Below are 27,092 nucleotides of genomic sequence, written 5' to 3' on the forward strand. Positions count from 1 at the left end.
GTCGTGCATCTGTAGCACAAGTGCCCAGAGAGGTGTGGGAATCTGCCTCCTTGGAGGGCTGCAGGACTTGGTTGAACAGGGTCATGGACATTCTCATCTAAATTTGACAACAACCTGTCTCAGGATGGGAGACTGGTCTGGAGATCCTTCCCACCAACATTTGTACAAGATGTCTGTTTGTGCCATGTTTCATTATTGGTGTCTGTGGAATTGTGCTTCAGGCCATGCCTTGAGATCTACCTGTCATGTCCACGAGCATCAGAGCCACGGGCAGTGTGTCCAAGCAGAAGGGAAGTGTTAGGTGAACGCTGGGTGCCTGGCACAGCAGGTTCTTCATCTTTTCCTTGATGTATCAGTTCACCTTCCTGCACAAACAGCTGCCCGCAGGCGTGCTGCACCTCCAAAGGCAGCAGTAAGGCTTGGAGGTGGGATGTTCCCCTGCTGCATCCACCGTAATTATTCTATATGGCACCGCCGAGTATCCCGGAGCCTGGTATGGAGACTGCGGCTGCCCCGCCGTGCTCTGCGAACCCAGAGAGCCCCAAGGGCTGCAGGGACGGAGGGACCTGGTGGGACGCGACCCGGCACGGAATACCCGAGGGGCCGGCGGGTCCCCAGGGAGCCCCGGGGGTGCCCGGCGCCGTCTTGCCACGGCGTCGCCGGCGGCTGTGGGACGGGACGGGCCGGGACGGGAGGAGGGGGCTGTCCCGCCTCCCGCTTAAAGAGCCGCGGCGCCGGGCGGCCGCGCAGCGACCTGCGGAGCGGCACCGCCCGGCACCATGCGCTCCGCCGCCGCCCTCTGCCGCATCCTCCTCCTCCTCATCCTCCTCCTCCTGCCGCCGCCGCCACCCGCCGCCGCCTACTTCGGGTCAGCGCCGCCTGCGGGGCTCGGCCTCTGGCGCCGCCTCCGCGCCGGGGCAGCGCGGGGACGGAGCGCGCAGTGTCCGCGGGGCAGAGATGGGGAACCCCAGGAGGGAGGGAGCACGGTCACTCCGGGAGGGAGCGCGCAGTGTCCGAGGGGCAGCGATGGGGAAGCCCGGGAGGCAGCGCGGATTCTCCGCGGGTGTTCTGCTGAGAGGAGGCGCGGAGGCTCCGCGGTGTCTCCCGGCCCTTGGGCAGGTCCTGGCCGGAGCGCAGGGACCCGCTGCGGCCCGGAGGCCGGGGCGGTGCGGGCGGTCCCGGCGCGGCCGCGCACCTGCAGCCCCCGGCGCATCCCCGCAGCCTTCGGGCCGCGCTGGCACCGCGGGGGCGGCCCCGGGTGCTGCGGCCGGCGGGGAGTTGTGGGGGAGAAGGGTGGGAGGAAGGGGCGAGAGTGCTGGTGTCGGCAGGAGAACCCGCCGTGCTCCCGGACACCCCGGAGGAAAGGGACGGGAAAGGATCAACTTGTGTGAGAGGGGAACGGAGAAACAGGGTGAAAGATGCTGCTAGCTGGGAGCAATAGGGAGAAAACCCGGCTTTCTGATCCTCCTTGAGTTGTGCTCTGTTTCTGTTCAGGGTGTGACTTCAGCCCCGGACAGTTGCCGGCTTTGATACCTCTCTCCAGGCTGTGTCAGTGGGAGGAGGGGGCTGGCAGAGGTCTAGGTGACATGTGGGTGCTGTGGGGCTCCACGGGGTGACAGGGGCTTAAAGCCAGCCCGGGGACAGAGGGTGCGCTTGGGCACAGAGGGGCAGAGCTGATGCTTCAGCATGAGATACTGTGCAGGATCCCTTGAGTGCGATTGTGTTGGGTGTGTGTCCTCCCCTCGCGTTTTTGTTTTCTTGGGTTAAAAGCAGAAGTGGATTTTTAAGAGGTTGGGTCAATGCAGAATTTGCCGTGGGGAAATATTTTGGTTTGTTTTCTGAGTAAGCTGCTTTTCAGGCAGGTTTTCAGACTCCCTTTCAGACTTAGAGCTGTTTGTGTGTATATCACAGTGAGTGTAGGAGAGACACAGACATTAATACATCCAGACAATGGTCAAGACAGAGCTGTAATACTGAGGCTTGTGAAGGGTCTTGGTCCCTCACTATTGATGCTCTCATCGCATACACTTCTTTCTACACCTGCTTGCAAGTGTCTGCTTGTAGGACAATGATTGGTATTTCATTTCTGTTGGAAAACTTCCTTAAAACAGCTGGATTCTAAGTTTATTGGTTTTATCGTTTAGCCTAACCCATATCTAAGTGCCTGCTGGCGGGGAGGACTCTATCTATCTTTCTTGGTTATTCATGGGATGTATTTACACCTACTCCCTGAAGGAGCTGGGTTGCAGCGAGCATTTGGTTTTTCAGCTACAGGGGCACGTGTGCATGGTTGCACTCAGAGGAAGTCAGTGTGTTTGTGCTCCCCTTTCAGATAACTCACACAAAACAGCAATTATCACTCAAGCTGGACTCTGTTAAAGCAACCTGAATGATCCTTTTGTGACAATGATCTATTTGGTATAAGTTGCTTTCTGGGCATATGAAATCTGGATGCGCTGCCTTTTGACAATGCATAACTTAGGATCTCAGGCTGTAGTTTTGCTTTTTAAGGTTTTTTCCCTTCAGTGGTTTGATGCAGGCATGTTCTGCATATTCTCACCTCTTCATTTGAAAGTCACAAGAAGGAAACTGAAGTCTAACAACTCAGTGTTTGTTGGTGATAATAATGCAATACATACGTGCTTTCAAATACAATTTGGAATTGATAGACTAGGGAGAAACTTGAATATTTTAGAAGTCTCTATGTGAATGTTTAATATGGCTCAGTTTGAGAGAAAAACAATCTCACATCCAAATTATTACTAAATTGTAGGGAACCTTAGGTCCTGGTTCAGTCGTCTACATCTAAGTTTTGCCAAATAGGAGAGTCCTAAGCAGACAAGGCAGATTTTTGCTTTCCAAACACTTAATTGAGAAAACCTTGCAAAGATGTAAAGAAAAATGGAAGAGGCTTTTGGGTGGCTGTTTTCAGATAGAGGACCTGAGCCCTTTCTGTTGTGTACAGTGGATTTGGCAAAAGTGAAGTATCACTGGTTGGCAGTGGTGAAAAATATAGCAAGTTTGATTCCATTTGATTCCGTTTGATTCCAGCAGGACAAAGGTGAGGCAGGAAATGTACACAGCAGTCCCACAAAAATAGTCTAAGGGCTTGGGAAAGAAGACGTCTTATAAATATACAAAGTGAAGTCTTGCCAGAGTGAACACAACCTTAAAATGAAGAAATAATGGCAGCTATGGGCAGATTCGGAGGGTCATGTTCCCAATATCTGGGGTTGTTTAGCCATCTGGTGTCAGTGCATTGGCCACACTTGAACAGACCTTGAGCTGCCTGTGCGGGGTCCAGAGTGGTGTGAATTATAGTCTGCTTTGAAGAGGAGGAGGAAAAAATAATCTCTGCATGAAATGTGGTCCGGCTGTTGTTCAGGTTATGTTGGGCTTGCCTGGGTCATTAGATGAAGGAATCCAGGAGTGGCCATCTCCCTTGCATACGGACAGCGTACACCTCTGAACTCCCTTCATGCTTCTTTTGTTTTCACTTTACTACAGACTCCCCCATGCCGCAGCCTCCTGGAAGGTGTTCCCTCCTTGTCTTGGCCATGCTGCTGCTCTCAGGATGTACAACTCCTTGGGTGGGTGGGAGTCTCTCTGGTCTTCACTAAAAGGTCTCAGCCTCCTGATGCCCTTTTAGGGGCTGTGTTTCACAAAGTGAGTAGTTTTGGAGTTGTTGGAAGGCAAAGAGCTCCTCACAGAGCCTAAGAAGGCAGCAGTTGCACTCCTCCTATAATAAAATTAGGTCAGGGCAGAATTCAGAAGAGACCCACCTCAGGTAGGATGTTGTGGAGTAGGCAGAAGTAACAAACTCGTTCAAAGTCTTCTCCTGGGGAGACCTCCAGAGAGCAGGCTGCAACACGTCCCATTCATGGGCCACTTTGGCCTGTGCTCTGTGGGCAGCTGCATCTGCTGGAGTGTTTCTTTATAACTCAACCTGAAATACCTGTGGTAGGTACAGAGGCGCCAGGTGTCCTGGAATCTCACATGGTGTGCTGTCTTGATTTGCAGCTCCTCTTAACTCAGCCTACCTGTGTCCTCTGTACTTACCCTTGGTTCTGGTCCCATCAAAATCTGTGTCACAACTGTTGCTTATTTCATGATGGAAGAATTATTTGGGGGCCCTTAGAGAGAAAAAACAACATGTGGCTTCAAGGTCTATTGGAAATAGCACAGAATGCCAAATGACATCTTAATGTAGATATGAGTACCTATATCTTTCTAGAGATCATAGAATCACAGATTCATAGAATACCGGGTTGGAAGGATCATCTGGTCAGCTTTGGTTTTCATCCAGTTAGCCCAGTTACCTACATTCCTGTGTTTTCTTTGGTGACTGTTGCAGCCTTTCCTCTGATGAATTGAGTGGACCAGACCCACTACAAACAGGGACTCTGCTGTCCAGTTTTGAGAGCTCCTGGGAAGATTTCTGAAGGTGTTGAGTTGATAAATTAAATGCTTACTTACCTACAGGCTGCATAATAGTTCCTCAAAGTACTCTGTATCGGGAGGGCTTGTTACAGCATTTTTATTTGCATTGTCAGCCGCACAGAATACTGGGATATTTTTAAAGAGTATGTTAGCAGAAAGAGAGCAGAAATGGAGAGGGAAGCCAGCTTTCAGCTGAAACTTGAAGAGGTGTAGTCTGTAAATACAGTCTGTAGTGACTGCAGAGACGATGTGGGACTACAGATGCATTGGGTAGGTAAGGGCTTTTCATGGATGCTCTTTGACGATCTTCAGCTCCCATTTAGACCATCTCATTTGGTCAAGGCTGCTGCTGGCCATCCATTTGTCCAGGGACAAATATTGAGGACTAAATAGTGTTTCTTCACTGATGAACTTATTAAAATTCTATTCCACGGAGGTGCCAGGGAGAGACGAAAGCTGGGGGGCCATTGTGAACCATAGTGGCCTTGATTTGATCTTCAGCTCCCATGTTTTCTAAAACTTCTTCCCACTGGGTGTTGAGTGTTTCATGTAGGGAATGCTCCAGGGAATGTGGCCAGTCCAGAGTTAGACTGAAAACCTGACCTCCCACATAGTAATTGACTGGAGTGCTGGCCTGGGTTGGACAGTCAGTACCGGGGACCACACTGCCCCCCAAATCATGGAGATATTTCATATGATTGAGCTGAGAGGTGGAAGGATTTAAACCAAGCGTGTCCAGACTGCAGGAGCCCAGAGCAGATCCGAATGACCCGAGTCAATCAGTGCATAGGCACTAATTGCAACAATTCCCAGCTAAATCCTCACACATACCTCTCATCCCAAAACAGCCAGTTCTTCCGATGTGAGATTTCTATAGGCTGTTCCCTGTGGAGAATTCTTTTTAAAAAGTGACTCTGTATCTGGACAAATAACCTGTTGGTCTTCCCAAAAAGTGTTGGCAGCAAGCAGAAAAGCCGTTTTCCAAGGATTCCAACTCAAAATCTCCCTTAGACATCACTTGAGTTTTTAATTCAAGATCTTTTTATTTGTGAGGAGCAGAAAGCTTGACAAGAAACCCAGAGAATAACAGGTATAAAAACACCTGCCAGAAGGTCTGAAGTGACAACTCTGATGGACAAGAATAAAAAACCTTTGACATCAATTGTTTATCCCAAGATGCTGCTTTGGAGATTTCTGCCACCTTCTCTCTAGACAGTGGGTGGTACAAAGCATGGAAGACCATCCCATTTACTCAAGGCTGCCGCTGGTCATCCTTTTGTCCAGGGACAAATATTGAGGATTAAACAGTGTTTCTTCACTATTAAACTTATTAAAACTCTATTTGATGGAGGTGCCAGGGAGAGAGGAAAGCTGGGGGGCCGTTGTGGACCGTAGTGGCCCTGATTTGGTCTGTCATTGTCCCATATTCTCTTAGCCTTTCCTGGATGCTTGTTGCAGCTACCTGGGGGTGTAGATATTTGTGTGAAACATGAAAGGCCCATGAAATCAGATATGGAATATTGTTGTGGCTCCCTTTGATTTTTCTCTGTGCTTGGGAGAGGTAGAAAAGGTGCATTTTTAGGGGCTTTTGAGACCTTTCAGATCCAGAGGACGTTGGGCACCGCACAGGAACCGGCTCTCATTAAAAGTCTCTTAAGCAGCTGGAATGTGGCTGGAAGGAGATTAAAGGAAATAGATGAATTTAGCAAAGTGCTTAGGCAGAAAAGTAGAGAGAAATAAAAGTTTGAGATCATTATTGTTCTTTCAGATTGCTAGCAGGTGTGCATTAATTCAAAGAGTTGGTTTTTTTTCTTACTGTATGATCTGTAGATAATAAACTCTAAATAATGTAAAAATAACATGCAGTTTGCCTGACTGCAAATATCTGCATATTTTATATTTAATTTTGTAAGAGTGATCTCTTACTGTGATCTTGATCTGACCAAATGTTAGTTTTAGCCTAATAAAACACAGTTATAGTTAATATAATCAGAGCCTGCAAACCTCTACTAATAGGGGTAATTTTACCTGTGTCTGTTATGAGCCTGAGAGCGGCCTCTGCTCCCTCCCAGCTGTGCCACCAGTCACCTGCATGCCCTTGGGCCTGACTTGGGCCTGCATGGCCTAACCTAACTCCTTTAGTTTCTCTGCCTGCTTATCTAAGTTGAAATTTGGGAGACACTCGTTTCAAGAGCTGTGTCTGCGCACCAATCTTGTGCAATGAATCCCAATGGCTGTAGGAGCCTCCGAGCATGGTGTTGTACATTTTTCATGCTGGCATTCACATGTCTTAGGTAACGAGTGTGAGAGTTCACATGAGAAAGACTTCCACAGAAAAGTTTAATCCAGGTAGCTTTAGTTGCATGTCTTAGATTAGCCAATTAAGTGCTTATTTTGTTTACGCCTCAATGCAATATTTCCATCCTTCATTTCTAGAGGAAAACCAAGTTACACTGTGTGTTGCAACTTCAGAAATCCACAAATAATAATAAAAAAAGAAGTATTAAGTAAGTTTGTCTGGTCAATCATCAGCTATTTGTGTAGGATGCTGTATTACCTCTGTCAGAATCTGGGTCCAATTTTAGAAAGTGTTTTTCCCATTAAGCCTTTGCTTTACATAGTGTAAAAGATTAACTAGACTTGGTATCTCCGCTCTGTGTGTAGTCCCATGCTGTTGTGCGTTATTGAGATCTCTATGAAAATGGAATCAGATTCCTCAAAGGTTGTTTTCATGGTTCCTATCATTATCTCCTTGGAGTTTTCCACAAATATTAACATCCAACATCCTTCAGGATCTGGAGAATGTCAATACCTTGCTTTTACACCTATAGAGTTTCAAGCAATAGCTTTTGCACCATGTTTTCCTTCCCGAGTCAGCACTCCAATGGGAACACTTAGACATCGAGTGGGCTACAGAAGAGCACACAGTCTTGGTTTTACAGTTGTTACTTAAGGAAACACGTCCAAGGCTCTGACAAACTTGCGGGAGCTCAATAGCCCTTAGTCAAATCGTGTCTGCTTAAGGTCTGATTTTCTGGCTTTAGCTTCCCCATCCTATGGGTCTTGCTTTGCTCTTTACCACTAGACTAGCCTAGACCACAAACACTGTCTGCTATGACTCTTCCCTATGAAAAAGAATTAGTGGATTTGAGGCCAATATCCTAGCCCCTTGGGATGAGCATATATAATGACAAGAACAAAAAGCCATCAGTTATCTTTGCAACTCTCTGTTTTATCCCCAATTGAGTTCATACTATTGGACTCCTTTGGAAAGAGAGCCACCAAACCGCTACCCTAGAGCTCTTGCTGTTTCTGAAACCCCCATGGAAAGAAGGGGCTGAGAGCTGATCACATCTTTCATAGGAAGGAAATGACGAGTCTAAATAGTCATGGAAGCTACTACCGCTGTCTCAAAAATATCTGACAAGGGATGAATGCTGGTTTAGCTGGGATGGAGGACACTAAAATGCAGATGGAGATGGCAGGAGGGGAGCTCTCTTTGTTCTGAGATGGGATTTTTGGGAGTTAGGATGCTTGGCAAGGGTGGTAGTTCTGTTGGTATGTGGACAATCAGTAGCTTGGTATCCAGGAGTTTACTAAAATTACATGTGTGGCTTTCCAGCAGTGAGCAATTTCAGTGTTTTCATATGAGGCTCTTAAACTCTTCTTTCCAGTGTCCGTTCCCTTTATCTTGTTTCTCCTCTCTGTACCATGAACTTGGGAAACTTTGTTGCATGGGAGCATAGATACTGTACAGCAAATGGAGAATAGCTTAATCTCACATTTAACTTACTGATGGGTGCGCTCTCCTGGGATGTGAGTGCTGGATTTCCAGGTAGGTACAGCCAGAACATCCCTAAAAAGTCAGACTTTTGCTGACATCTAAGCCTTTCCCTCACCATGCTGGAGTTGGCATATCTTGATCTTCTTGAACTTCAGAGCTTGTGCAGACCATGTACTTATGCACCTGGGGAAATATCACTGTCATGAACATGTATATTGTTTTTTAACCACCACAGTGAGTCAGGCAAGGCAGTCAAGCTGGCTCATCCTGTGTTGGTCTCACTTGGGTCAGTCTCATGTCCCTCACCATAGTTTCTCCAGCTCACTGCTGCCATGTCCCTTGTGCACCGGCAGTGGTGCCCTCTCTGTCCAGTGTTTGGTGTTTGAACTTTGCAGTCTGATTTGCTCTCTGAAGCTCATCAAGCTGTGTTAATTCCAGTTTCTTTGGCTGAAACTGGCTCCAAAGGTCTGTTTCCAGTATTGCCTGTTTATCTCCTGGCTCTTACGGGGACATCTCTTGTTTCTGTCCCCAAATTCAGTGGTGACAACGGGATTAAAAGTCTTCTGACACCCTTGGTTTCTAAAATTTAATATTTGCTGTGTGATTCACAATGATTCCTTGGTTCTTGGCTAGTTTGCAGGTCTTTGGGTGATTTCCATGTGTTAGCTACTTGCGCTTGTTCCTGATAATGGACATGTGAGTGCATCTGTAGACTACTGTGAGAAAGAATGCAGGAGTGCTGTAGGGTTAGGCCAGCTGAACTGTGCTGTAGCTCCCATGCCTGCATTGACTGGATTGACTACAGAGAGATCTAGACAACTAACTCAGAAATAAATGTCTATAAAGTATGTGAAGGACTAAAATTGCAGCTGCAGTGCTTGACTTGCATCCTCCATAATGAAGATTATATCCCTTACGGTCTTACTTGAACACCTGAGTGTTAGAAATGTCTGTCTTTTGTGGAGCCAGGTAAATCTCATCTTGGTCACCTACATTGGTTAAAATCCTTTACTTGTAAATAGGAGTGTGGTCGGCAACGCGGACGCTTGCCACATTCACTGGTGCAGACTTTCCTTTTCTGTCTCTGCCAGCACAGACTGGCATTTGCTGTGCAGGAACAAACACCTGGTCAGATAACTCAGCTGCAAAAGAGTCTTGCTTTTCCAAGGAACATGATAATGGTGCAGAGGTGAAGAATCTCACTTTACACACTCCCGTAGGGAATTGCTTGTTTGCCATTGTACCGACTACCTAACTGGTGTCCATCTCCATCTGGCTCGGTTTGCTCAACTACTGAGCTGTGCAGGGGCTGCACCTTGAATCCTGGGGCCAGTTTTGGGCCCCTCATGCCAAGAAAACCCTTGAGGTGCTGGAGCGAGTGGAGAGAAGGGAACGGAGCTGGTGAGGGGCTGGAGCACAAGTGTGATGGAGCGGCTGAGGGACCTGGGGGGTTCAGCTGGAGAACAGGAGCTGAGGGGAGACCTTCTGATCTCTGAACTGCCTGAAAGGAGCTTGGAGCCAGGGGGGTCGGGCTCTGCTCCCCAGGAACAAGCGCCAGGAGCAGAGGAAATGGCCTCAAGTTGCGCCAGGGGAGGCTGAGGTTGGATGTGGGAACAATTTCTTCCCCAAAGGGCTGTGGGGCATTGGAACAGGCTGCCCAGGGCAGTGCTGGAGTCACCATCCCTGGAGGGCTGGACAGATGGAGATGAGGTTCTCAGGACATGGGGCAGTGCCAGGGGTAGGTTAGTGGTTGGACTTGGTGATCTTGAAGGTCTCTTCCAAACAAAATGATTCTATGATTCCATGATTCTGTGAAGATGACAGAGTGTCACTGCACTGCTGGTGGGGTTGCCAGCATCTAGATAGTCTCTGTGGATATGCTTCAGAGGTTGCTCCTGATCTTGTCCCTCCCTAATCAGCTTTGCTTGTCTGACTCCACACTCAATTTGTGGATAGTCCAGTTTGCTGACTGGCGGAGCAGAACAGAAACCAATTGGCTCATCTCTTTGTCCATGCTGAACTACACATTGGACTACATGCTGGATTTACTAGCATGAGTAGGTCTGAGAGGGTTTGAGGAAGGGGAGGTGTATTATGCAAATGATAATGTTGGGGCTGAGACATGTCCAGATGTAAAGGTTTAGGGGGTTTCCATTATCTGTCTGGTTTTGGTATTTTTGGGGGAGGGTGGGGACTGACGCGTTCTGTGATTCTTACCTGTTTGGTAATTAGGAGCGACACTCCTGGTCAGTGTTGTGCAAACACATGACTCTCCCCAGTTTGTTTGCAGCCCTTTAATCTTGCGTCAGCGTAAAATAATTCCTGCGTGTTTCCAAGCATCCTAAAGACAATAAGGGAGATAATTTTTTTTTCAAGAAAAATATTGTCTTGTCATGAAAAGTGAAACCATTACTCTCAAAAAATTTGTGACATTTTTTAGCGAAATTTCATATAAACACATATAAGTGCATTGCCACTACATTTGGCAATACATTTTTAGTTGACCTTTCCTTTACTTTTTCAGCAAGAAAATGTTTTCCAGCAAAAGTCGTCCTTGCTTTAAAAAGTTGTTAATTGATAATATCTAATATGTCTAGTGGTTTGGCACCAGTCTACAGAAAACCCCAAAATGACATTGTTAATCAGATTGGACATCAGGAACAATTTCTTCCCCAAAGGGCTGTGGGGCATTGGAACAGGCTGCCCAGGGCAGTGCTGGAGTCACCATCCCGGGAGGTGTTTAGAAGATGTATACATAAGGATCTTAAGGACATGGTTTAGTGCTAGATTTATGTTATAGTTGGACTCAATGATCTTGAGGGTCTCTTCCAACCAGAATGATTCTATGATTCTGTGCTTTATGGAGTTAGGACGGGGTTGTGACATACAGCGACCTGCAGCACCATTGAGTAAAGCAAATCTCTGTGTGTGATGGTGAATGTATTGTGAAGGAATCAAAGCTGGAGGGACGCAAACTTGTCTTCTTCATGGAGTCAAGAAAACCTCCCCCCTGAGGTTGCTGGTGACAACACACACGTGTTTTTTCTCTCTCCTCACAGTGTTAGTTTGCTAATTCGCCTTGGTGTGTGGTGTAGATGGGATACTAGATCTAATCAATCTGTATTGATTAATCTTCTGAGCTGGTAAAGCACCCTGAGCAGCGGCTTTCTGACCATCTTCCCTCTGATCACCTTTTCTCTCCTGTGACTGCCATCTTCAATAACTCTCCATTTTTTCTGCTTCCTTTCAGCTTGACCGGGAAGGAAGCTCTGACTCACTTCCCATCCCTGGGACCCTCCGCAAGCTCTGCCCAGGGGAAGGTGCACGTGAAGCAGTGTGACTTGCTGAAGCTGTCCCGCAAGCAGAAGAGGCTTTGCCGGCGGGAGCCCGGCTTGGCGGAGACCCTGCGGGACGCCATCCGGCTGGGGATCATGGAGTGCCAGTACCAGTTCCGCAGCGAGCGCTGGAACTGCAGCCTGGAGGGACGGACCAGCCTGCTGAAGCGAGGTACAAGGTAGTCTTTTGTTTGCAGTCTTGAATCTTGCTTGGTGCTGGAGCCCTTGGAAATTGCATCTCAAATTAAGCAAAGAGGGCAATAACCGGGGAATGCAGAGATTGTCTGTTTCACCTAAGAATGGGAGCTGTGCGAGTTGGGCCATTTTGCATCACTCAGCACTGGTGAGGACCCATCTTAAATCCTGGGGGCAGTTCTGGGCCCCTCATGCCAAGAAAACCCTTGAGGTGCTGAGCGAGTTGAGAGAAGGGAACGGAGCTGGTGAGGGGCTGGAGCACAATGTGATGGGAGCGGCTGAGGGACCTGGGGGGTTCAGCTGGAGAACAGGAGCTGAGGGGAGACCTTCTGATCTCTGAACTGCCTGAAAGGAGCTTGGAGCCAGGGGGGGTCGGGCTCTGCTCCCCAGGAACAAGCGCCAGGAGCAGAGGAAACGGCCTCAAGTTGTGCCAGGGGAGGTTGAGGTTGGATCTGGGAACAATTTCTTCCCCAAAGGGCTGTGGGGCATTGGAACAGGCTGCCCAGGGCAGTGCTGGAGTCACCATCCCTGGAGGGCTGGACAGATGGAGATGAGGTTCTCAGGACATGGGGCAGTGCCAGGGGTGGGTTATGGTTGGACTCAATGATCTTGAGGGGCTTTTCCAACCAAAATGATTCTGTGATTCTAAAATATGCCTTGTCCTCATCTTTCCTGCATGGTTGGTCACACATTCAAAGGTAGAAGGAAGTTCATGCCTTTGACTTGTGGATATTTCTCCAAGAGCAGAGTTTTCTGGGCTGACCATTTTCCTTTTCTGACAATCTGGGATGATGCCATGAAAAATAAGGGTTAGTGTGTTATGTCAATGGACATTTTAAGAAAAGACTCTTTTTAGCTCTTTGGATATTTTTGTATGTAAATCCCCATTGTTCTCAGATATAGAATTTAATCCTAATTTACTGTTTGAAACCGCTATTTATCACCATTAAGGCATTTCAGTGCATGTTTGCAAATATCTCCTAAGACTATTTCACATATATTTGGAGTCTCTGCACAAGTTTGTACAGAGTGGACAGAAGATGCGCTGGCTTCTGTTTCACAGAAGGCTTTAGAGGAAGAAAATGGTCTGTAAGTTCTATATTTGAGGTAGGAGGGGGGATAATAAATCCTTCAAATTATAAGAATTTGAGAAAAATAGAATGAAAACAGACTCTGAAACTATTTCACTATAAAAGTTCCCAGAGCTTGCACATACATGCTGCTGAACATGTCCTCATCCAATGCCTGACTGCCTGTTACTGAGTTTCAGCTCTTCAATAATATTTAGTAGCATTTACTGAGTTTTAATCTTTAGTATTATTGAGTTTCAGTCCTTTGACAATGTGTAAACTCTTAAATAAAAGGGGCTGAATAAGCCAACATTAACTTTGACGAGATTAAAATGTTGATTTTAATTTGCATTTGGATTGAAGTTGTTTAACATTTCCATTTAAAATTTTCAAATTTTACTAAACTAAATCTTAAGTTAATATTTTAGTAAACCAGCACATGAAAGATGAGATTTACCTCATTTTAAGACTGCTGTGAATTTTTTAGCCCGCTGTGGAAGAAGCTGTTTGTGATAATTTCGAGTGACTTTCTGACATCTGTACCTTCATCAGCCTCAAAGAACTTGAAAATGACAATTGAATAATCCTCATCTTCAAATAGCTTGAAAACATTTAATTATCTCGTGGTGGCATGCCTCAACATTTCCATGGACTCCCAACTGACAAAATAAAATATCACCTATAATTTAAAACCTGTTTTGGCAGATGGGGATAACTGTCTGAAAACTTTTATTACACAATCTTAAGGATCAAATGATGATTTAATACACAAAAGTATGCCAGATACCTCTCCTATATGAAAGGACAGCTCGCTGGAAGCAATTATTAGTTCTTATTTTCCTCTAAATTGCAAATAGGTTAGTTTCTTCCACAAAGAACATGAACACTTTCAGCTGCCGCTTTTGATCTGTTTCTCACATATTCCTACTGCTGTTTTCTTGCTGCTGTGGAAATCGTTGGTCAGAGAACAGAGTAGGTTTCTTTCACCCAAGTAGTGATGAAGAGTTTTAGACATTATTAAATCATTCCATATTGCCACAGTCCTAGAGGCACTATAAAGAAAAACACACGCTTTTTAACAATCTTCAGTGGTCTTATGAATGCAAAAGGAGGAAATATATCATGTCCCCACCATTTTTTCCCCTATATTTGCATGCTTCTGGTAAGTTTTTGGAATGCCAGATTTATTTTCACAGTCCGCACCATTTCTTTTACACTGACACCACTCTGGATACAACAGGAAATCTCTTTTTGCATAACATACAATCCTTCTGTGACTACTGCAGTCATGGTGGCTATAGCTCTTCACTGATCCATGCAAAATCCTTCTATATTCCTTCTCCATTTCTTTAAAAATCTGTGAATAGAGGTAGATTTAGAACTATTCTGGATGGGTATTTCAAGCCATCTTGTTGCACAGTGGCAGTTGTTGTCTTTCTAAAAGCTTGTAAAGCAACGATGATCTTTTGGTTTCCAAGGTGTGCCGCAGAGGCTGTCAACTGCTGCTGGAGGTCAAGTAAGCAGTATTTAATCTCAAACAACACGTTGATTTGGGGAAAATAAATACCTTTAGCAAAGACAGCACAGATCCAGCTACTCTGAAAAATCCTTCTTGAGAAATGAGTGCTCTACAATAATCCTTCCCTCAATCATTCAGTTTCCTTGCTTCATGTTTGTCAGATTCTTTGACCTTGGAGCAGTGGTTTCACTGGTGTTATGAGGAACCTAGCAATGGGACAGCATGGCACCAGTGGCCCAGAGATGTAGAATTTCCATCATTGGAGGTTTTGAGAACTCAGATGGACAAAGCCCTGAGCTACTTTGGAGGCACTGGAGTTAGCACTGCTTTGAGCAGTGCTGAAGACCTCCAGAAGTCCCTCTATCCTAAACCTTTCTACAATTCTACAGCTTTCTGGTCTGCTCTATGTTTGTTTGTTTTCCCAGAGAGATGTGTCTTCAACTTGCTCTGAAATGCTCGCACTCTCTTTACTGTAGCACTGAGAAATCTTTGACCTCGAGCATCTTTCCTCTGGCAGAATCACCATAACGCTAAACTCCTCCTATTATAGTTTTCCTTGTGGTCTAGAGCACACCACACCACAGAATGATGTCTTGCCATTGCAGCAAACACTTTTCTGCATTTATAGGCTGCTGAGCTAGAGAAACAGTTCCAGAGAGCTCAGGGGAAGACTTGGACATGTGCAAGGTCCTACCAGAGTAGAGCTGGCTTGCTTCGGCGTCTTGAAATTCAGTTCTGTGCTGGATGTTTGCAATCAAACTGACGAGCAAAGACATCCACATTTAGATGTTCCCCATTGCGCTGAGTGCTTAAGATTTCATTATAATCACTGGCAACTCAGCCAATGAGGTCAGGAGAGTGACTCATCCCCAAACCAGACCCTGACAGACCGGGCATTGGCTCCAAGCTCCACAGGCTGTGGTGACAAGAGCTCCATTGATGTAGTGGGAGGATAGATATGCAGGGCATATGGAGAAACCCCCACTTAGATCTTCTCAAATCATGCTGTTGGAGATGATTGCTGCTCATTTCTGCTATGTCCTACTGAAAATCCACCTTCAGCAGCTCTGTTGCTCATTGTTACTCCACAAAGACTTCAGGACCATCCAGTTTTTCCTTTACTCATGGGGTTAAACAATTAAATGGTGGTAAGTCCGTTATGACAAGGTAGAAGGAATCATCTTAGACTTTTCAGACAAACATTTGGCATCCTGGTGACCTTGAACCTTTGCCATGAAAGGAGGTGGGAGGTGCAGAGGACCCGGTCTGAAAGTGTGCTCGTTATCTTCAGTTACTGCTGTCTGCAGTGGCCTGACCACAAGCAATGGTCTCTGATTTCAAGTGGCTTGAAATGTGGCCAGCACTTACGTGGAGTGCCACAGAAGAAACCAAACCATCACTGGTCAGAAATAGCAGAAGCAGTGTGGCATTCCACAAGGTCAGATTTAGCAGGGTATGTGGAGCTGACTGGTACTGCTGGCTTTATATGGTGTGGGAAAGTGCTTCTAAAATGCTCTCCTCCCTTCTGGTATCAGTATGTTGGAAAGGATATTGGGAATCTGGTAAGAAATTGGAGACAAGCTACTGGAATATTTTTTTCAGATTTAGGATGTCAAATGTATCTTATCTTCTCTTAGATTCTTCTTTTGGTTTAGCCACTGTTCAAAAATGTGTGAGCATCATGTTGATAACCACAACCTGTACTGACTATGTTCCATATCATCTTTTCCAAAACTTTTGATGGATTTGGTGACATTTTTTCATTACTCTTCCAGTACCAGAAAGCTTAATTGTAAGTTACTTGTTCCAGTGATACAGCAACTAAAATGGTGAGATAGGAAGCAGTTGGTTGATTGATCTCCTTGACCTCCTCCACATTGTCTCGACTCTCTCATCTCTGTCCATACTGTTGCTAGATCTTTCATCTAAAATTCTGGAATTCCAATGAACTCCCGTGAAGTATGTACTGAAGTTGCTAATGAAGCCTTTCCATTATGTTAATGATTCATAAAAATTTCATTCTTCTCAGTGATAGCTATCAGAAGAGCTCTTTGTCCTGTTGTCTGGTCGGATTTATGGTGACTTCACCCGGATCTCTGCAGTCAGTGGTCTGATCTATTATTACAGCTGAATGGGAGTGCTTTGAGGGAAGAAAATGATGGAAAGATTTGAGGTTGAACTGGGTGAATTCTAGAGGTCCCTTCCAACATCTGCTCAAATCAGGGTTAACTGTAAGACTAGATCAGGTCTCTGTGGTTCTCCCTCTCTCTTCCATTTTTGGGGAAAACAGATTCGTTTCCTTCTGATGTGGAAGGAAATTCAGCATTTTCCACTATGCAATACTGGTTTGCTTCAATGTGTTTCTTTCCATGTGAAAGTGTTCTATTTTTCATAAACTGAAACATTTTTGTTTTGGCCAGTCTTATCTATTGATCAGTCAGTTGCCTTTCTCTTCCTTGCTCTGCTTCCTAAGTTATGGACTTGTTAAGCAATTTCTTATTAACAGTTTGATATACTGTGAATAAACTCTGGAAGAAATGTTAAGATTTTTCCCTGGATTAAATAAGAGAGGAAGTAAATAATCAAAGGAAAATATTTGGGGGTTTGGGACAGGTTTGTGTCAGACAGGGTTTTCTGGAACTTCTGTTGAGCCCAAGGGTGCCATATCACAGAATCACAGAATGGTTGGGGTTAGAAGGGACCTCTGGAGACGATCTAGTTCAACCCATCTGTCACACAGGGTCACAGAGCAGATCACACAGGTGGGCCCAGGGGGTTTGAATGTCTCAGAGCAGGAGACTCCACACCCGCTCTGGGCAGCCTGGGCCAGGCTCTGGCACCGCAAAGGAAAGAAGTTTCTCCTCGTGTTCAGATGGAGCCTCCTGTGTTTCAGTCTGTGCCCGTTGCCCCTCACCCTGGCGTTGGGCACCACTGAACAGAGTCTGGTCCATCCTCTGACACCCACCCTGAGATATTGATGCCATTGATCAGGTCCCTCTCACCTTCTCTTCTCCAGCTCAACAGCCCCAGCTCTCTCAGTGTCTCCTCAGCACAAAGATGCTCCAGAGCCCTCAGCATCTTTGTGTCCCTCCCTGGACTCTCTGCAGTGGTTCCGTGTCCTTCTCAAACTGGGGAGTCCAGCACTGGCCCCAGTTGTGCAGATGTGGCCTCCCCAGGGCAGAGCAGAGGGGGAGGATTCCCCTCCCTGACCTCCTGCCCACACTCTTCCTCACACACCCCAGGTCCCATTGGCCTCTTGGCCACGTGGGTCACGGACTCACAGTCACCCTGTTGTTGATCAGAACTCCCAGGTCCCTCGGCAGAGCTGCCCCATCCTGTGTGCCCAGGTCTCACTGAATGGCAGTGCAGCCTTTTACTGTATCAACACAACCCATTCCTATCTGATCCCAAGTCTTCAGACTGAATTTCTATTCAGGTACTGTACTTTCTTTCCCGGTTAAAATGTCATGGTGTGTTATGGTCACATACCTCAGGGCAAATGTAGCCAAGTTGGAAAGCCTGCTTTAGAAAGGGTAATAGCTTCATAAAGCATCACCACAGTCATTTGGAGTAGGTAATTTACAGGGAAATCAGAAAATCCAGCCATGTGTGGGAGAGTTCGTCTTTCTTGCCCAAGATGCCATTTAACATAGAACCTTTCCCAATCAAACCACCTGTGCTCTTTCCATAAGAAACACTACTATATTGTGCCAACACAGCTCCTGATAAAAACATTTCAAAATAATGGGTCAGATTTTAAAAATATTTTTTAATTCTCTACTAAATATTTTCTGAATTTAAGCCACAACATGATTTCAGTGGTGGTCTATTCACACCTACCGGTGGTGAGGATAAGGACAAATGGAGTTACATGACTGTTGTTTTTTTCAGTTGAATACTTTCCCAGGACTGTTTGGCTGTTGCCACCCGTCCTTTGATTCACGAGTGGTCACCTGGGGTGTTACCACACCAGTTACTTCACTCATGGTATTGAGTTTCTCTGCTAGGAATGGTGTGCAGGTAATGGAAGAGTTTCATCTCTTTGTATTTGGTTTTAGTTCACAGGCAGTTAGGAGAGCCAGTGAGGTGGATGAACACCTTGTTCTGCCTTTCCTGCTCCTACCGTCTCCTAATCCTTCTCCTGTGCAGGTTTTAAGGAAACCGCCTTCCTGTACGCAGTGTCCTCCGCAGCTCTCACGCACTCCCTGGCCCGCGCCTGCAGCGCTGGGCGCATGGAGCGCTGCACCTGCGATGACTCCCCGGACCTGGAGAACCGCAAGGCCTGGCAGTGGGGCGTCTGTGGAGACAACCTCAAATACAGCACCAAGTTCCTGAAGAAATTCTTGGGTCAGAAGAGGATTGGCAAAGACCTGCGGGCCAAGGTGGACATCCACAACACCAATGTTGGCATCAAGGTGAGGAGCTGCGGCTGCAGACCTAGAAAGAAGTTAAGGCTCAGTGCAAGTCTTCTAACACATCCTTAGCCTTGACCTCATTAATGGTTATCAATATGGAAAGGGGGAGTGTCAGGAGGATGAAGCCAGGCTCTTCTGGTAACAACCAGTGACAGGACAAGGGGCAGTGGGTGCAAACTGGAACACAGGAGGTTCCATTGAAAGATGAGAAGCAACTTGTTCCTGGTGAGGGTGTCAGAGCCTGGCCCAGGCTGCCCAGGGGGTTGTGGAGTCTCCTTCTCTGCAGACATTCCAACCCGCCTGGACACCTTCCTGTGTAACCTCATCTGGGTGTTCCTGCTCCATGGGGGGATTGCACTGGATGAGCTTTCCAAATCCCTTCCAATCCCTGATATTCCGAGATTCTGTGATTAGCCAAGGCTGTTTGTGACAGGGGTATCCAGTGCCCCTACTGCCAAATCAGGCATTTACCTGTGGGTTGTGGACTGTATGGTACTGAGAGTGCCCTGGCAAGTCTCCTGAACTCTGGTGTGAGGAGCTGCATGTTTGGAGGGGCAGAGTAGCATCCTGTGTCCTCTGCTGGTGTCAGGGGCTGAGTGACAGCAATCAGCAGCCCAGTAACAGCTGTAAAATTCACTGGCTGAATTACTCCATGGGTTACGCCACGGCCACAGGGAGTTCTGAGAACAAGAGCTTCAGAGCTGGTGTGACATGTGAAGCAGATTAAGGTTTGACTCTCTCAAGATCAATTATGAGTCTGCTGGCGATTTACTTAAGGTACTGGTTCTGTCCCAAGTTTTGGTCAGGGAGACCATTAGATCAAGCATTTTGACCTGTATGTTACAGGCTATTGACCTATCATTGTTTTCTATTTACTGAGTTTGTTTACTTGTTTGATTATAGCACTGTCTTGATTTGAATACACCAAAGCAAATCCATCCTGCTGGACATACTCACTTTCAAGGCTGACTATTCCTCCTATTCCAAATAAGCTTAGTAAAAAATTATTCAATATTCGGTATTTGGCCATTTGTCCTCATTCAGCCTCTCAACTCTCCGGCTCACCAGTCAGCTCTGTAGCCATTCCCCTGTGTGTTGTGTTTTTTTTTTTTTTAATTACAGTTTCTCCTCCATAAAATAGGGATAATGCCGATAAAACTGGAGTACTTCCAGGCTGTCTGCAATCTGAGGGGTTACCTCTACCCAGGAGGGTAGGCTCATGGTCCGGGCAGATAATGACTACCACTTCTCTTCCTCATCAGGCTGTGAAAAACGGTCTCAAAACCACATGCAAGTGCCACGGTGTTTCTGGCTCATGTGCTGTCCGGACATGCTGGAAGCAGCTTTCTCCTTTCCATGAGATTGGACGACTGCTGAAGCTCCGCTATGATGATGCCGTCAAGGTCTTCAGCACCACCAATGATGCTGTGGGACACTCGGAGCTGGCTGGCCCGCAGAGACATGGCCATTCCCCCAAGCACCCCGCTTCGCCCCGCTCTACGGACCTGGTGTACGTGGAAGACTCCCCCAGTTTTTGTCGTCCCAGCAAATACTCCTTGGGAACTGCCGGGAGGACCTGCTCACGGGAAGGCAACTGTGACAGCATGTGCTGTGGACGAGGCTACAACACCCAGAGCCGGCTGGTTACCTTCTCTTGCCACTGCCAAGTGCAGTGGTGTTGCTATGTTGAGTGCCAACAGTGCATGCAGGAGGAGGTGGTCTACAGCTGCAAGCAGTAAAGTCAGGGCTGGAGTGTGAAGAGAAGTCCTGGACTATGAGAAAGCAGCAGGACATGATTCTCTGCTGTGGGGTGAGGGCAAGAACCAAAGATGTCCAGTGCTCCTATTATCTCAATGTTGAGATCTTCCGATCCCTGTATGAGGGATGGAAACCAGAGGTTTTGTCAGGTATTAAATCAGGAAGGAGGGACAGAGAGAAGAGGTAACATGGGAACAGCAGAAACACTGAAACAGTCAAAAATACCTCTCTTGAGCTAAAACTTGTGCTCTCGTCTGCAGGAATAACCCCCTTCTCCATCCCTCACTTGCACTCATGTAAATACATCAGGGTGGTGACACTGAAATACTGAGGGCTTGTGCCCTGGTTTCTGGAGAGAAGAGAATTAAGGGACTGGGGATGCCCCTAAGCAGAGACTGGATCCCGGTGGAGCGGGGACAGCTGTGCTCCTGCACCAAGGCAGAGGGCTCTGACAACAGGGGAATTTCAGTGCTGTTCTCCGGGAGCTGGTTGGATCCTTTCTGCCTTGAGCTCAAAGGTGCGCTGCTGAGTAGTCCCACCCTGAAGCAAGAATTGTGCCTCAGAAATACCAGTTTACAAACAAATGGATCTCATGTTCATCATCTCCCAGATCTGTAGTTTGGACATTCGACTCCAAGTCCATTTTAATCGCATTTTAACCTTGCTGTACACAGGAGATCTGGAATTATGTCTTTTATGGTGTAGGTATCACAGGAAATCAACTGAGGTCTGTGAAGCTGCCGCTCTGCTGCTTGCTGCCTTGCAGGGGGTTAATTTATTGTGGTGGTTCGAGGGCGATGGTGCCAATTATGCATTTCTCTTCCCTCTCCCCCAGTCAAACTATTGGTCACCCTTTTGTCTCACGCCCTGACCCCTGAGGTGCACCACATCCCACAGGTTTGCCGTGTGCTAGTGACAGGTAGAATTTCTGAAAGGGAATTAGGAACCTGAGCATCTTCAAAATGTACAAGTCGTGAGTGACAATCTCTGCACTGAGAAGTTAAATATTTCTAGACAGTGCAGGTATCTGGCAAGGCAGAAGGTGACCTGGGGGAAGGTGCACAGCCCGTTATAGAGTTGTGATCCCTTGACTTTGAGTCATGTTTTCCTAGTTAACTTTAAGCTCAACACAACAGAAACAGCCTGCGTTGTTTCTCTGGTTGGTTCTTGGAGAGCAGCTTTGGGAATGGCAGTGAGGATGTCCCCGACTGGCCACCAGCTGCACGTAGAGGGTGTAGCACCTGTTTGGGTGTTGAGCTGTGTTATGGAGCTTGGCAGTGTATTTCACCGTGCCAGGGCTCTTTCTGGTTAGTCCCGCAGCAGCAGTTAGAGCATTTGTCCTGTGAGCAGATCTGGAGAGTCCCTGAGATAACAAAACTGCTGCATTTACTCAGTCTTGGTAATGGCTGTAAACCAGCAAGCAGACTGACTGTGTGGAGATGGTCTGGTGCTGGAAAGAATACTTAAACCCTTAAGCTCAGACCAAAATTCATTTGCAGTGTAATGAACGAAGATGCTGGTTTGGGTTGTTTAGATGATCCATAGGCTGAAATGGGCAGGATTTCAATGGGATCGAGTTCTCCTGACAAGTGTTGAGATCTCACCTGCGTGCTCTGGCTCTCGAGTACAGATGTGCTGCTGTCAGGCAGCTCATCCGTTCATTTACACGTGCTTTGAACAACTGCTTTGCAGTGGTGAGTGTGCACTCACACACTCTTTATCTTGACCTTTTTGCCCTTTTCTTTTTTACAAGTATTTTTGATTTATGTTTCAAAAAAGGATGGAAAAGAACTGTCTCAGAGCAGATCTAGCCTGCAACTGGCTATTTAGAGGCCACTAACACCTTCCCTCTGGCTAGCTACAGGTCTTTTAATGGGCTTATTCTTTCTTATCCTTTTTCTGGCTCAAGTTGCCTTGAACTGAATTCAAGTGCTTATGATAGACATAATACTGCAAATTGGGTTAATTGGCCTTATTATTTTACCTCCTAAATATCCAAGAACTTAACATTGAGCAGATCATTATTTACATGTTGCTTTTAATCTTTTTGGAGTTGAAATCTTCCCACGAGTCTCAGTGTTAAGCACTCAATGAAAAAGCATCCAAATGAGTTTAAATTGTCATCATAGGTGAAATGACAAAGGAGCCAGCTCTGCTCTACACTATTGATCTCAAGCCATCTGCCCCACTGACCTCTGGGCTTGTCCAGCATTGGAGAGGAAGAGAATACCACATCATGGCAGGGTTGTTTGGGGATCACATGCCCTTGCGTGGAGAATTCTCATTTAAACAGGGATTAGGACAGTGGAAGGAGAGGGGAAGCACAACTGGATCCCATTCTTTGGGAAGCGAGTGGAGGAGACATCAGTCTTTCCTATTGCTTTTATCAAAGCCATACTTCTCAGTTGCCCATTGGCCAGTAATTTTAGGCATGCACTCTCCACCACCACATGTCAGAATTGGAGCACAGCTAGGATGCTCCTAGGTAGTGGAAAGTGCTCTTGATTATGTTGTTTTTCTTATTCCCTCTTTGTTGTTGATGAACTAATGGGGTTCCAGCTCACACATCGCTGCAGGTTGGGATTCACACACCGTACAGGACTTGCCTAAGGTGGCTGCAGGCGAGAACTCAGGATAGAACTGTTTTTTTTACAGCTTAGTAAGTTCTGTCTACAGCTTTGCCATGAAGTTTTTTGAAGAAGGAAAATCGCTTCTGCAACCAGCTAGTAATGTCATCTGGGCCAGTGTCACCTGGTTACAGCTGCGTCCAGTGAGGGGTTATGAATCTGCTCTCTCATTTCTTAAAAGAGCAGGCTGTTTGTATTACTTTGAGTATTAGGTCTTCTCTTAAGGGCTTTGTGTTCGCTGAACTCCAATTCATCCTGCTGAGCACCGTTGTGTTCGACTCTTGCAGTAGGAACTGTCAGGCTGCACACTGAGAGCAGGTCTGTGAAGTTCTAGTGTGCTCTTGCCCTCCAAACCCAACGTGTTGCTGTTGGAAAGGATCTACCACCTCACACATGACTTAAAATCTGTCTTCTCCCCTTCCCAGTGAACCCAGTAGAGGTTGGAGCTTGTCTGAGGTGACTGAACAGGAGCCTCCCCAGACCTTGCTGGTCTTTTTAGGGCCCTTGGGTACCCTCCAGGTATCTGCAGAGTGCACTTATTTCAAAGTGAAGCTTTTTGTCTTGCTCAGACTCACCCTCCTTTTCTATTATTGTAAAAAAGAGAGGAGAAAACCACACAAGAACAGACACGTAGATAAGTCTTTGAGTCTTCTGCAATGACCTCGTCTTGCTCTGCAGCAATGCGGAAGGAAATACATGTTACTAACTGCTTTCATTTTGCTATCAAAAGCATTTAAAACCTGTAAGCTAGTTCTTCTATCCCAAAGACAAGCCTAATTCCCACATGGCAAAAAGCATTATTTTAATAAAATCCTTTATCCGGCTCAAATTTGGCAATGCTTTGAGCAGTAGGTGAATGCACTTTGGAGGCATGTTATGTGCGTCGCACAACATACATAAAAACAAGACCAGAAGGATGGTAAGATGACTATTTAGGCAGAGACAAATATGGTCAGACTAGTAGAACTTACAAATTTGGTTGTTTGTGTTCTTTGCAACTGAAACACTGATGTCAGTGGAAACAGAAGGACAAGTTTATGGCAAGCAGACTAGACACCTTTATTTAGGCAACTAGATGAAGCTCCTTCAGTGTGGATATTTTGGGCTGAATTGGTCCTTTGGCACTCTTTCAGGCAAAGAAGACACATTTAAGGCAGAATTCAATACTGCTTTACAGCACTTGAAAAATATCTTAGGTTTTGTGTGCATCGCCCATATTGTACGGTCATTTATACTTCCGAGGTAGTGTCACCAAGTTCCTTGCCACCAAAAACACTGGTATCTGTGAAATGTGCAGGGATTACCTCTAGGAATGGATGTTTTTAGTAGTGACCTGTGTTACCGTCTGAGCTGTGACCTGTTAAAACTGGCAGCATCTGCGCCACACCATGTTTTAGTCCAGTCTTACTGCCAGCAGCTATGAGGTGGAGCTGCCCTTTGCCTTGAGCATTGGGTTAGCACAGTCCCATGGGGATCTCACAAAGAACCTTGTTAAAGTCAAAGAATAACATGAACAAAATAAATGGAAAGGTGACATTGTGCCTGAAAGCCCTGGGACCACACAAGGGTTCTTGAATAGGAACTGGTCAAAAAGATATTTCAGGGGAAAATTAAGTCCTTTTTTTTCCCCCTGTACCATGGGGAAATTTGCACCTGTAGCTCCTTGCCCTGCTTGAGAAATGGTGAATATGGACAAGAACTGAGTAAGAGACGGTTCATTCTCTGGTATCCCTGGGGTGAGTGGAATACTGAGGTTTGGCGTTTGACCGAAGTAAATTTTGGTTGTTAGTTGTTAAGCCAAGACTGGACAAGGAAGTCTGATCTGCTCTGACTTTGCTCTGCAAACTTATCTCAAAGCCTGTTTGAACCCCTCGCTGTCGCAGCTGAAAAGCTCTTTGTTCAACTCTGCCCATCAGGACAGACAGCCTCTCTCAGTCTGGAAACCAAGCGATGAAAACTGATGGGAAATAAATAATTTTTAATGCCCCATATGAGTTTTGGGGAAAAGACCTGCGTATATTTTGAGCTCGAGGCAATGCTGATATCACTCTTTCTGGTATCCTTCAACACTAAGCCTTTTAGAAACGGTGCTACAGATAAGGGAGTGAAAAAGTTTGCTTCAGGCAAATAGCTTTCTTTTTTCTTTCCACATTCAGTTATCCAGGGCTGTTTTATCACCCAAACATGGGGTAAGTTGGGTTGATACTGAGAAATGTGATTTACTTCAACTGACAGCAATAGGAGTCTTTGTGGGACCAGGAAGCAAAACTTGGCTCTGTTTGCGTTCAGTATTCTTAGGCTTTAATTGTATTTTCTTCAAGAATCAAGACCGAGCATAATCTTCAGCAAAGCTCTTCTGCCACCTCCTGGAGATGTGGGATGTGAAGACCTGGGCCTCCATTTGATCTGTTTGTGAGCTTTTTCATTATGCTGCACACCCTATGATGTCCTACAAGCTCAGTGGATGTGCTGCCTCTTTGGTTTTAAGTGCAAAGAAGTTACTGGAATGACAGGCTGGAGATATAAGGCAATCACACTTAAGTCTACACGGAAATCTTCTCATCAGCGAAGGTGAAAACTTACACCCTGGTTATAAAATTCCTTTCACAAACACAAATGTACTTCAGAGTGACTATTGATGGTAAAAATCTGAGCTGCTCGTGCTTTCCTGTGTAGTTTTTTTGATTCAGGATGAATCCTTTCCTCTGTACCTAAGATCCAAGTAAGATGAGAGCAGTGGTAGGTCTCATAGTCCTGACTGGCTGGGGTCCTCACTGCCCACACGGGGGACACTCTGCAGATACAGGTGACTCCATGTCCCTGTGTGTACGTCCTAGTCCAGGTTTTATTGCCTGTCCTGGTGTGTGGTGGTGCTGGTTTGGTGGTAGTGGATCCAGCATGAGGAAAGTAACAACCCATCGGAAGTTTTACTGAAGCGTATAAAGCTCTGGTGTAGATGAACCCACCATCCTCAAGTGAAGAGTTGAACCTGCTTGGGAAGGGATCATGTACCTGAATGCTGCCCCATAAAATGATAAGAAATTAGTAATTTCTTGAGACTTAACCAGGGATCCATGCAGCACTGCTCCTGTGGTGGAAGGGCAGTGCAATGCTGTGGTCACATCAATAAATAGGGACATGTAAGCCAAGAAACACTAACGAGCAGAGTAACAAAACCCACTTGTACAACAGACAATTCTACGCCTTCAGGCCTTGTGTAAGACTGGAAGGCCTCTTTGTGACAACATTATGTGTCATGTGGAAAAATAAAAGGCTGTGCTTTAAGGGAAGCAAATCATTTGTCTACCTCAACATGTACAATTTTTGTTACAAGAAGTATGGATGTTATTTATATTTCTTATGTATCCTCTAGAAAGAAAATGGTGCTATGGGTTTTAAGTTGCATTACAGTCCTGCTCGTCCTTTGTCCTATTTTTTATATAATCCCTTTGATTATAACATGCATATTTGTGTAGCTGGCTATGTTGTCCGGTATTGCACTAGTGTCTGCACTGCTGGTGTTCTTGTCAATCAATAAATACCATTTTTTTTCTAAGAATGTACATTTCTGCCTTTCAAGGATCATCTTCAGTAAATAGCTTTGAATAACTCCATTCCTCCATTGGCACAGTTCTCCTTTACCTGCACCCACTCCAGAAGATGATAACTAGAAATGTCCATTTCCACCCACCCAACAGTCAGGGTTGCCCAGGTGGGCTGAGCTCAGGTATGTTTGTGTTAAGGAGGTGTGACAGTGACAGTGCTCAGCCAAATCTCATCAAGAGCACGTCACAGGCATATTTCCTGTAGCAGCAAAACAAACTGGATGCTTATGTGCCTGGGTGTTCTGTTCTGCTGCTGGAGTCTCTGTGTCAGATGTTTGGATGTGACCGTTTGTGGAACTTGGCAACTGAGCCGATGCAACTGCTCAGCCTGAAAGACTGTGTGT

At 46.1% G+C, this 27,092-nt stretch overlaps 1 protein-coding gene across 2 annotated transcripts; it reads left to right on the top strand.

Moving 5' to 3' along the window:
• The first annotated feature begins 696 nt into the window (after positions 1 to 696).
• WNT9B (Wnt family member 9B) lies at positions 697 to 26,696 on the top strand. Of its 2 annotated transcripts, XR_010467808.1 has the most exons (5): positions 697 to 868; positions 11,475 to 11,731; positions 18,493 to 18,758; positions 20,021 to 21,217; positions 25,465 to 26,696. XR_010467808.1 is itself a non-coding variant. In XM_065039892.1 (4 exons), the coding sequence occupies exons 1-4, from the start codon at positions 780 to 782 to the stop codon at positions 20,495 to 20,497; spliced, it is 1,089 nt and encodes a 362-aa protein (XP_064895964.1). In that variant the 5' UTR covers positions 697 to 779; the 3' UTR covers positions 20,498 to 26,696. The 2 variants fall into 2 exon arrangements, 1 of the variants encoding a protein (XP_064895964.1); XM_065039892.1 differs by having other exon boundaries at positions 20,021 to 26,696.
• Positions 26,697 to 27,092: the final 396 nt, after the last annotated feature.

Source organism: Columba livia, chromosome 23 (genome assembly GCF_036013475.1).
Source record: "Columba livia isolate bColLiv1 breed racing homer chromosome 23, bColLiv1.pat.W.v2, whole genome shotgun sequence".
Taxonomy (NCBI): domain Eukaryota; kingdom Metazoa; phylum Chordata; class Aves; order Columbiformes; family Columbidae; genus Columba; species Columba livia.

Excerpts from the sequence above, each read along its gene's own strand:
- WNT9B (XM_065039892.1), top strand. The coding sequence starts at position 780 with ATGCGCTCCGCCGCCGCCCTCTGCCGCATCCTCCTCCTCCTCATCCTC. Across the intron at positions 869-11,474 it reads CCCGCCGCCGCCTACTTCGG|CTTGACCGGGAAGGAAGCTC; the intron begins GTCAGCGCCGCC and ends GCTTCCTTTCAG. Across the intron at positions 18,759-20,020 it reads ACACCAATGTTGGCATCAAG|GCTGTGAAAAACGGTCTCAA; the intron begins GTGAGGAGCTGC and ends CTTCCTCATCAG.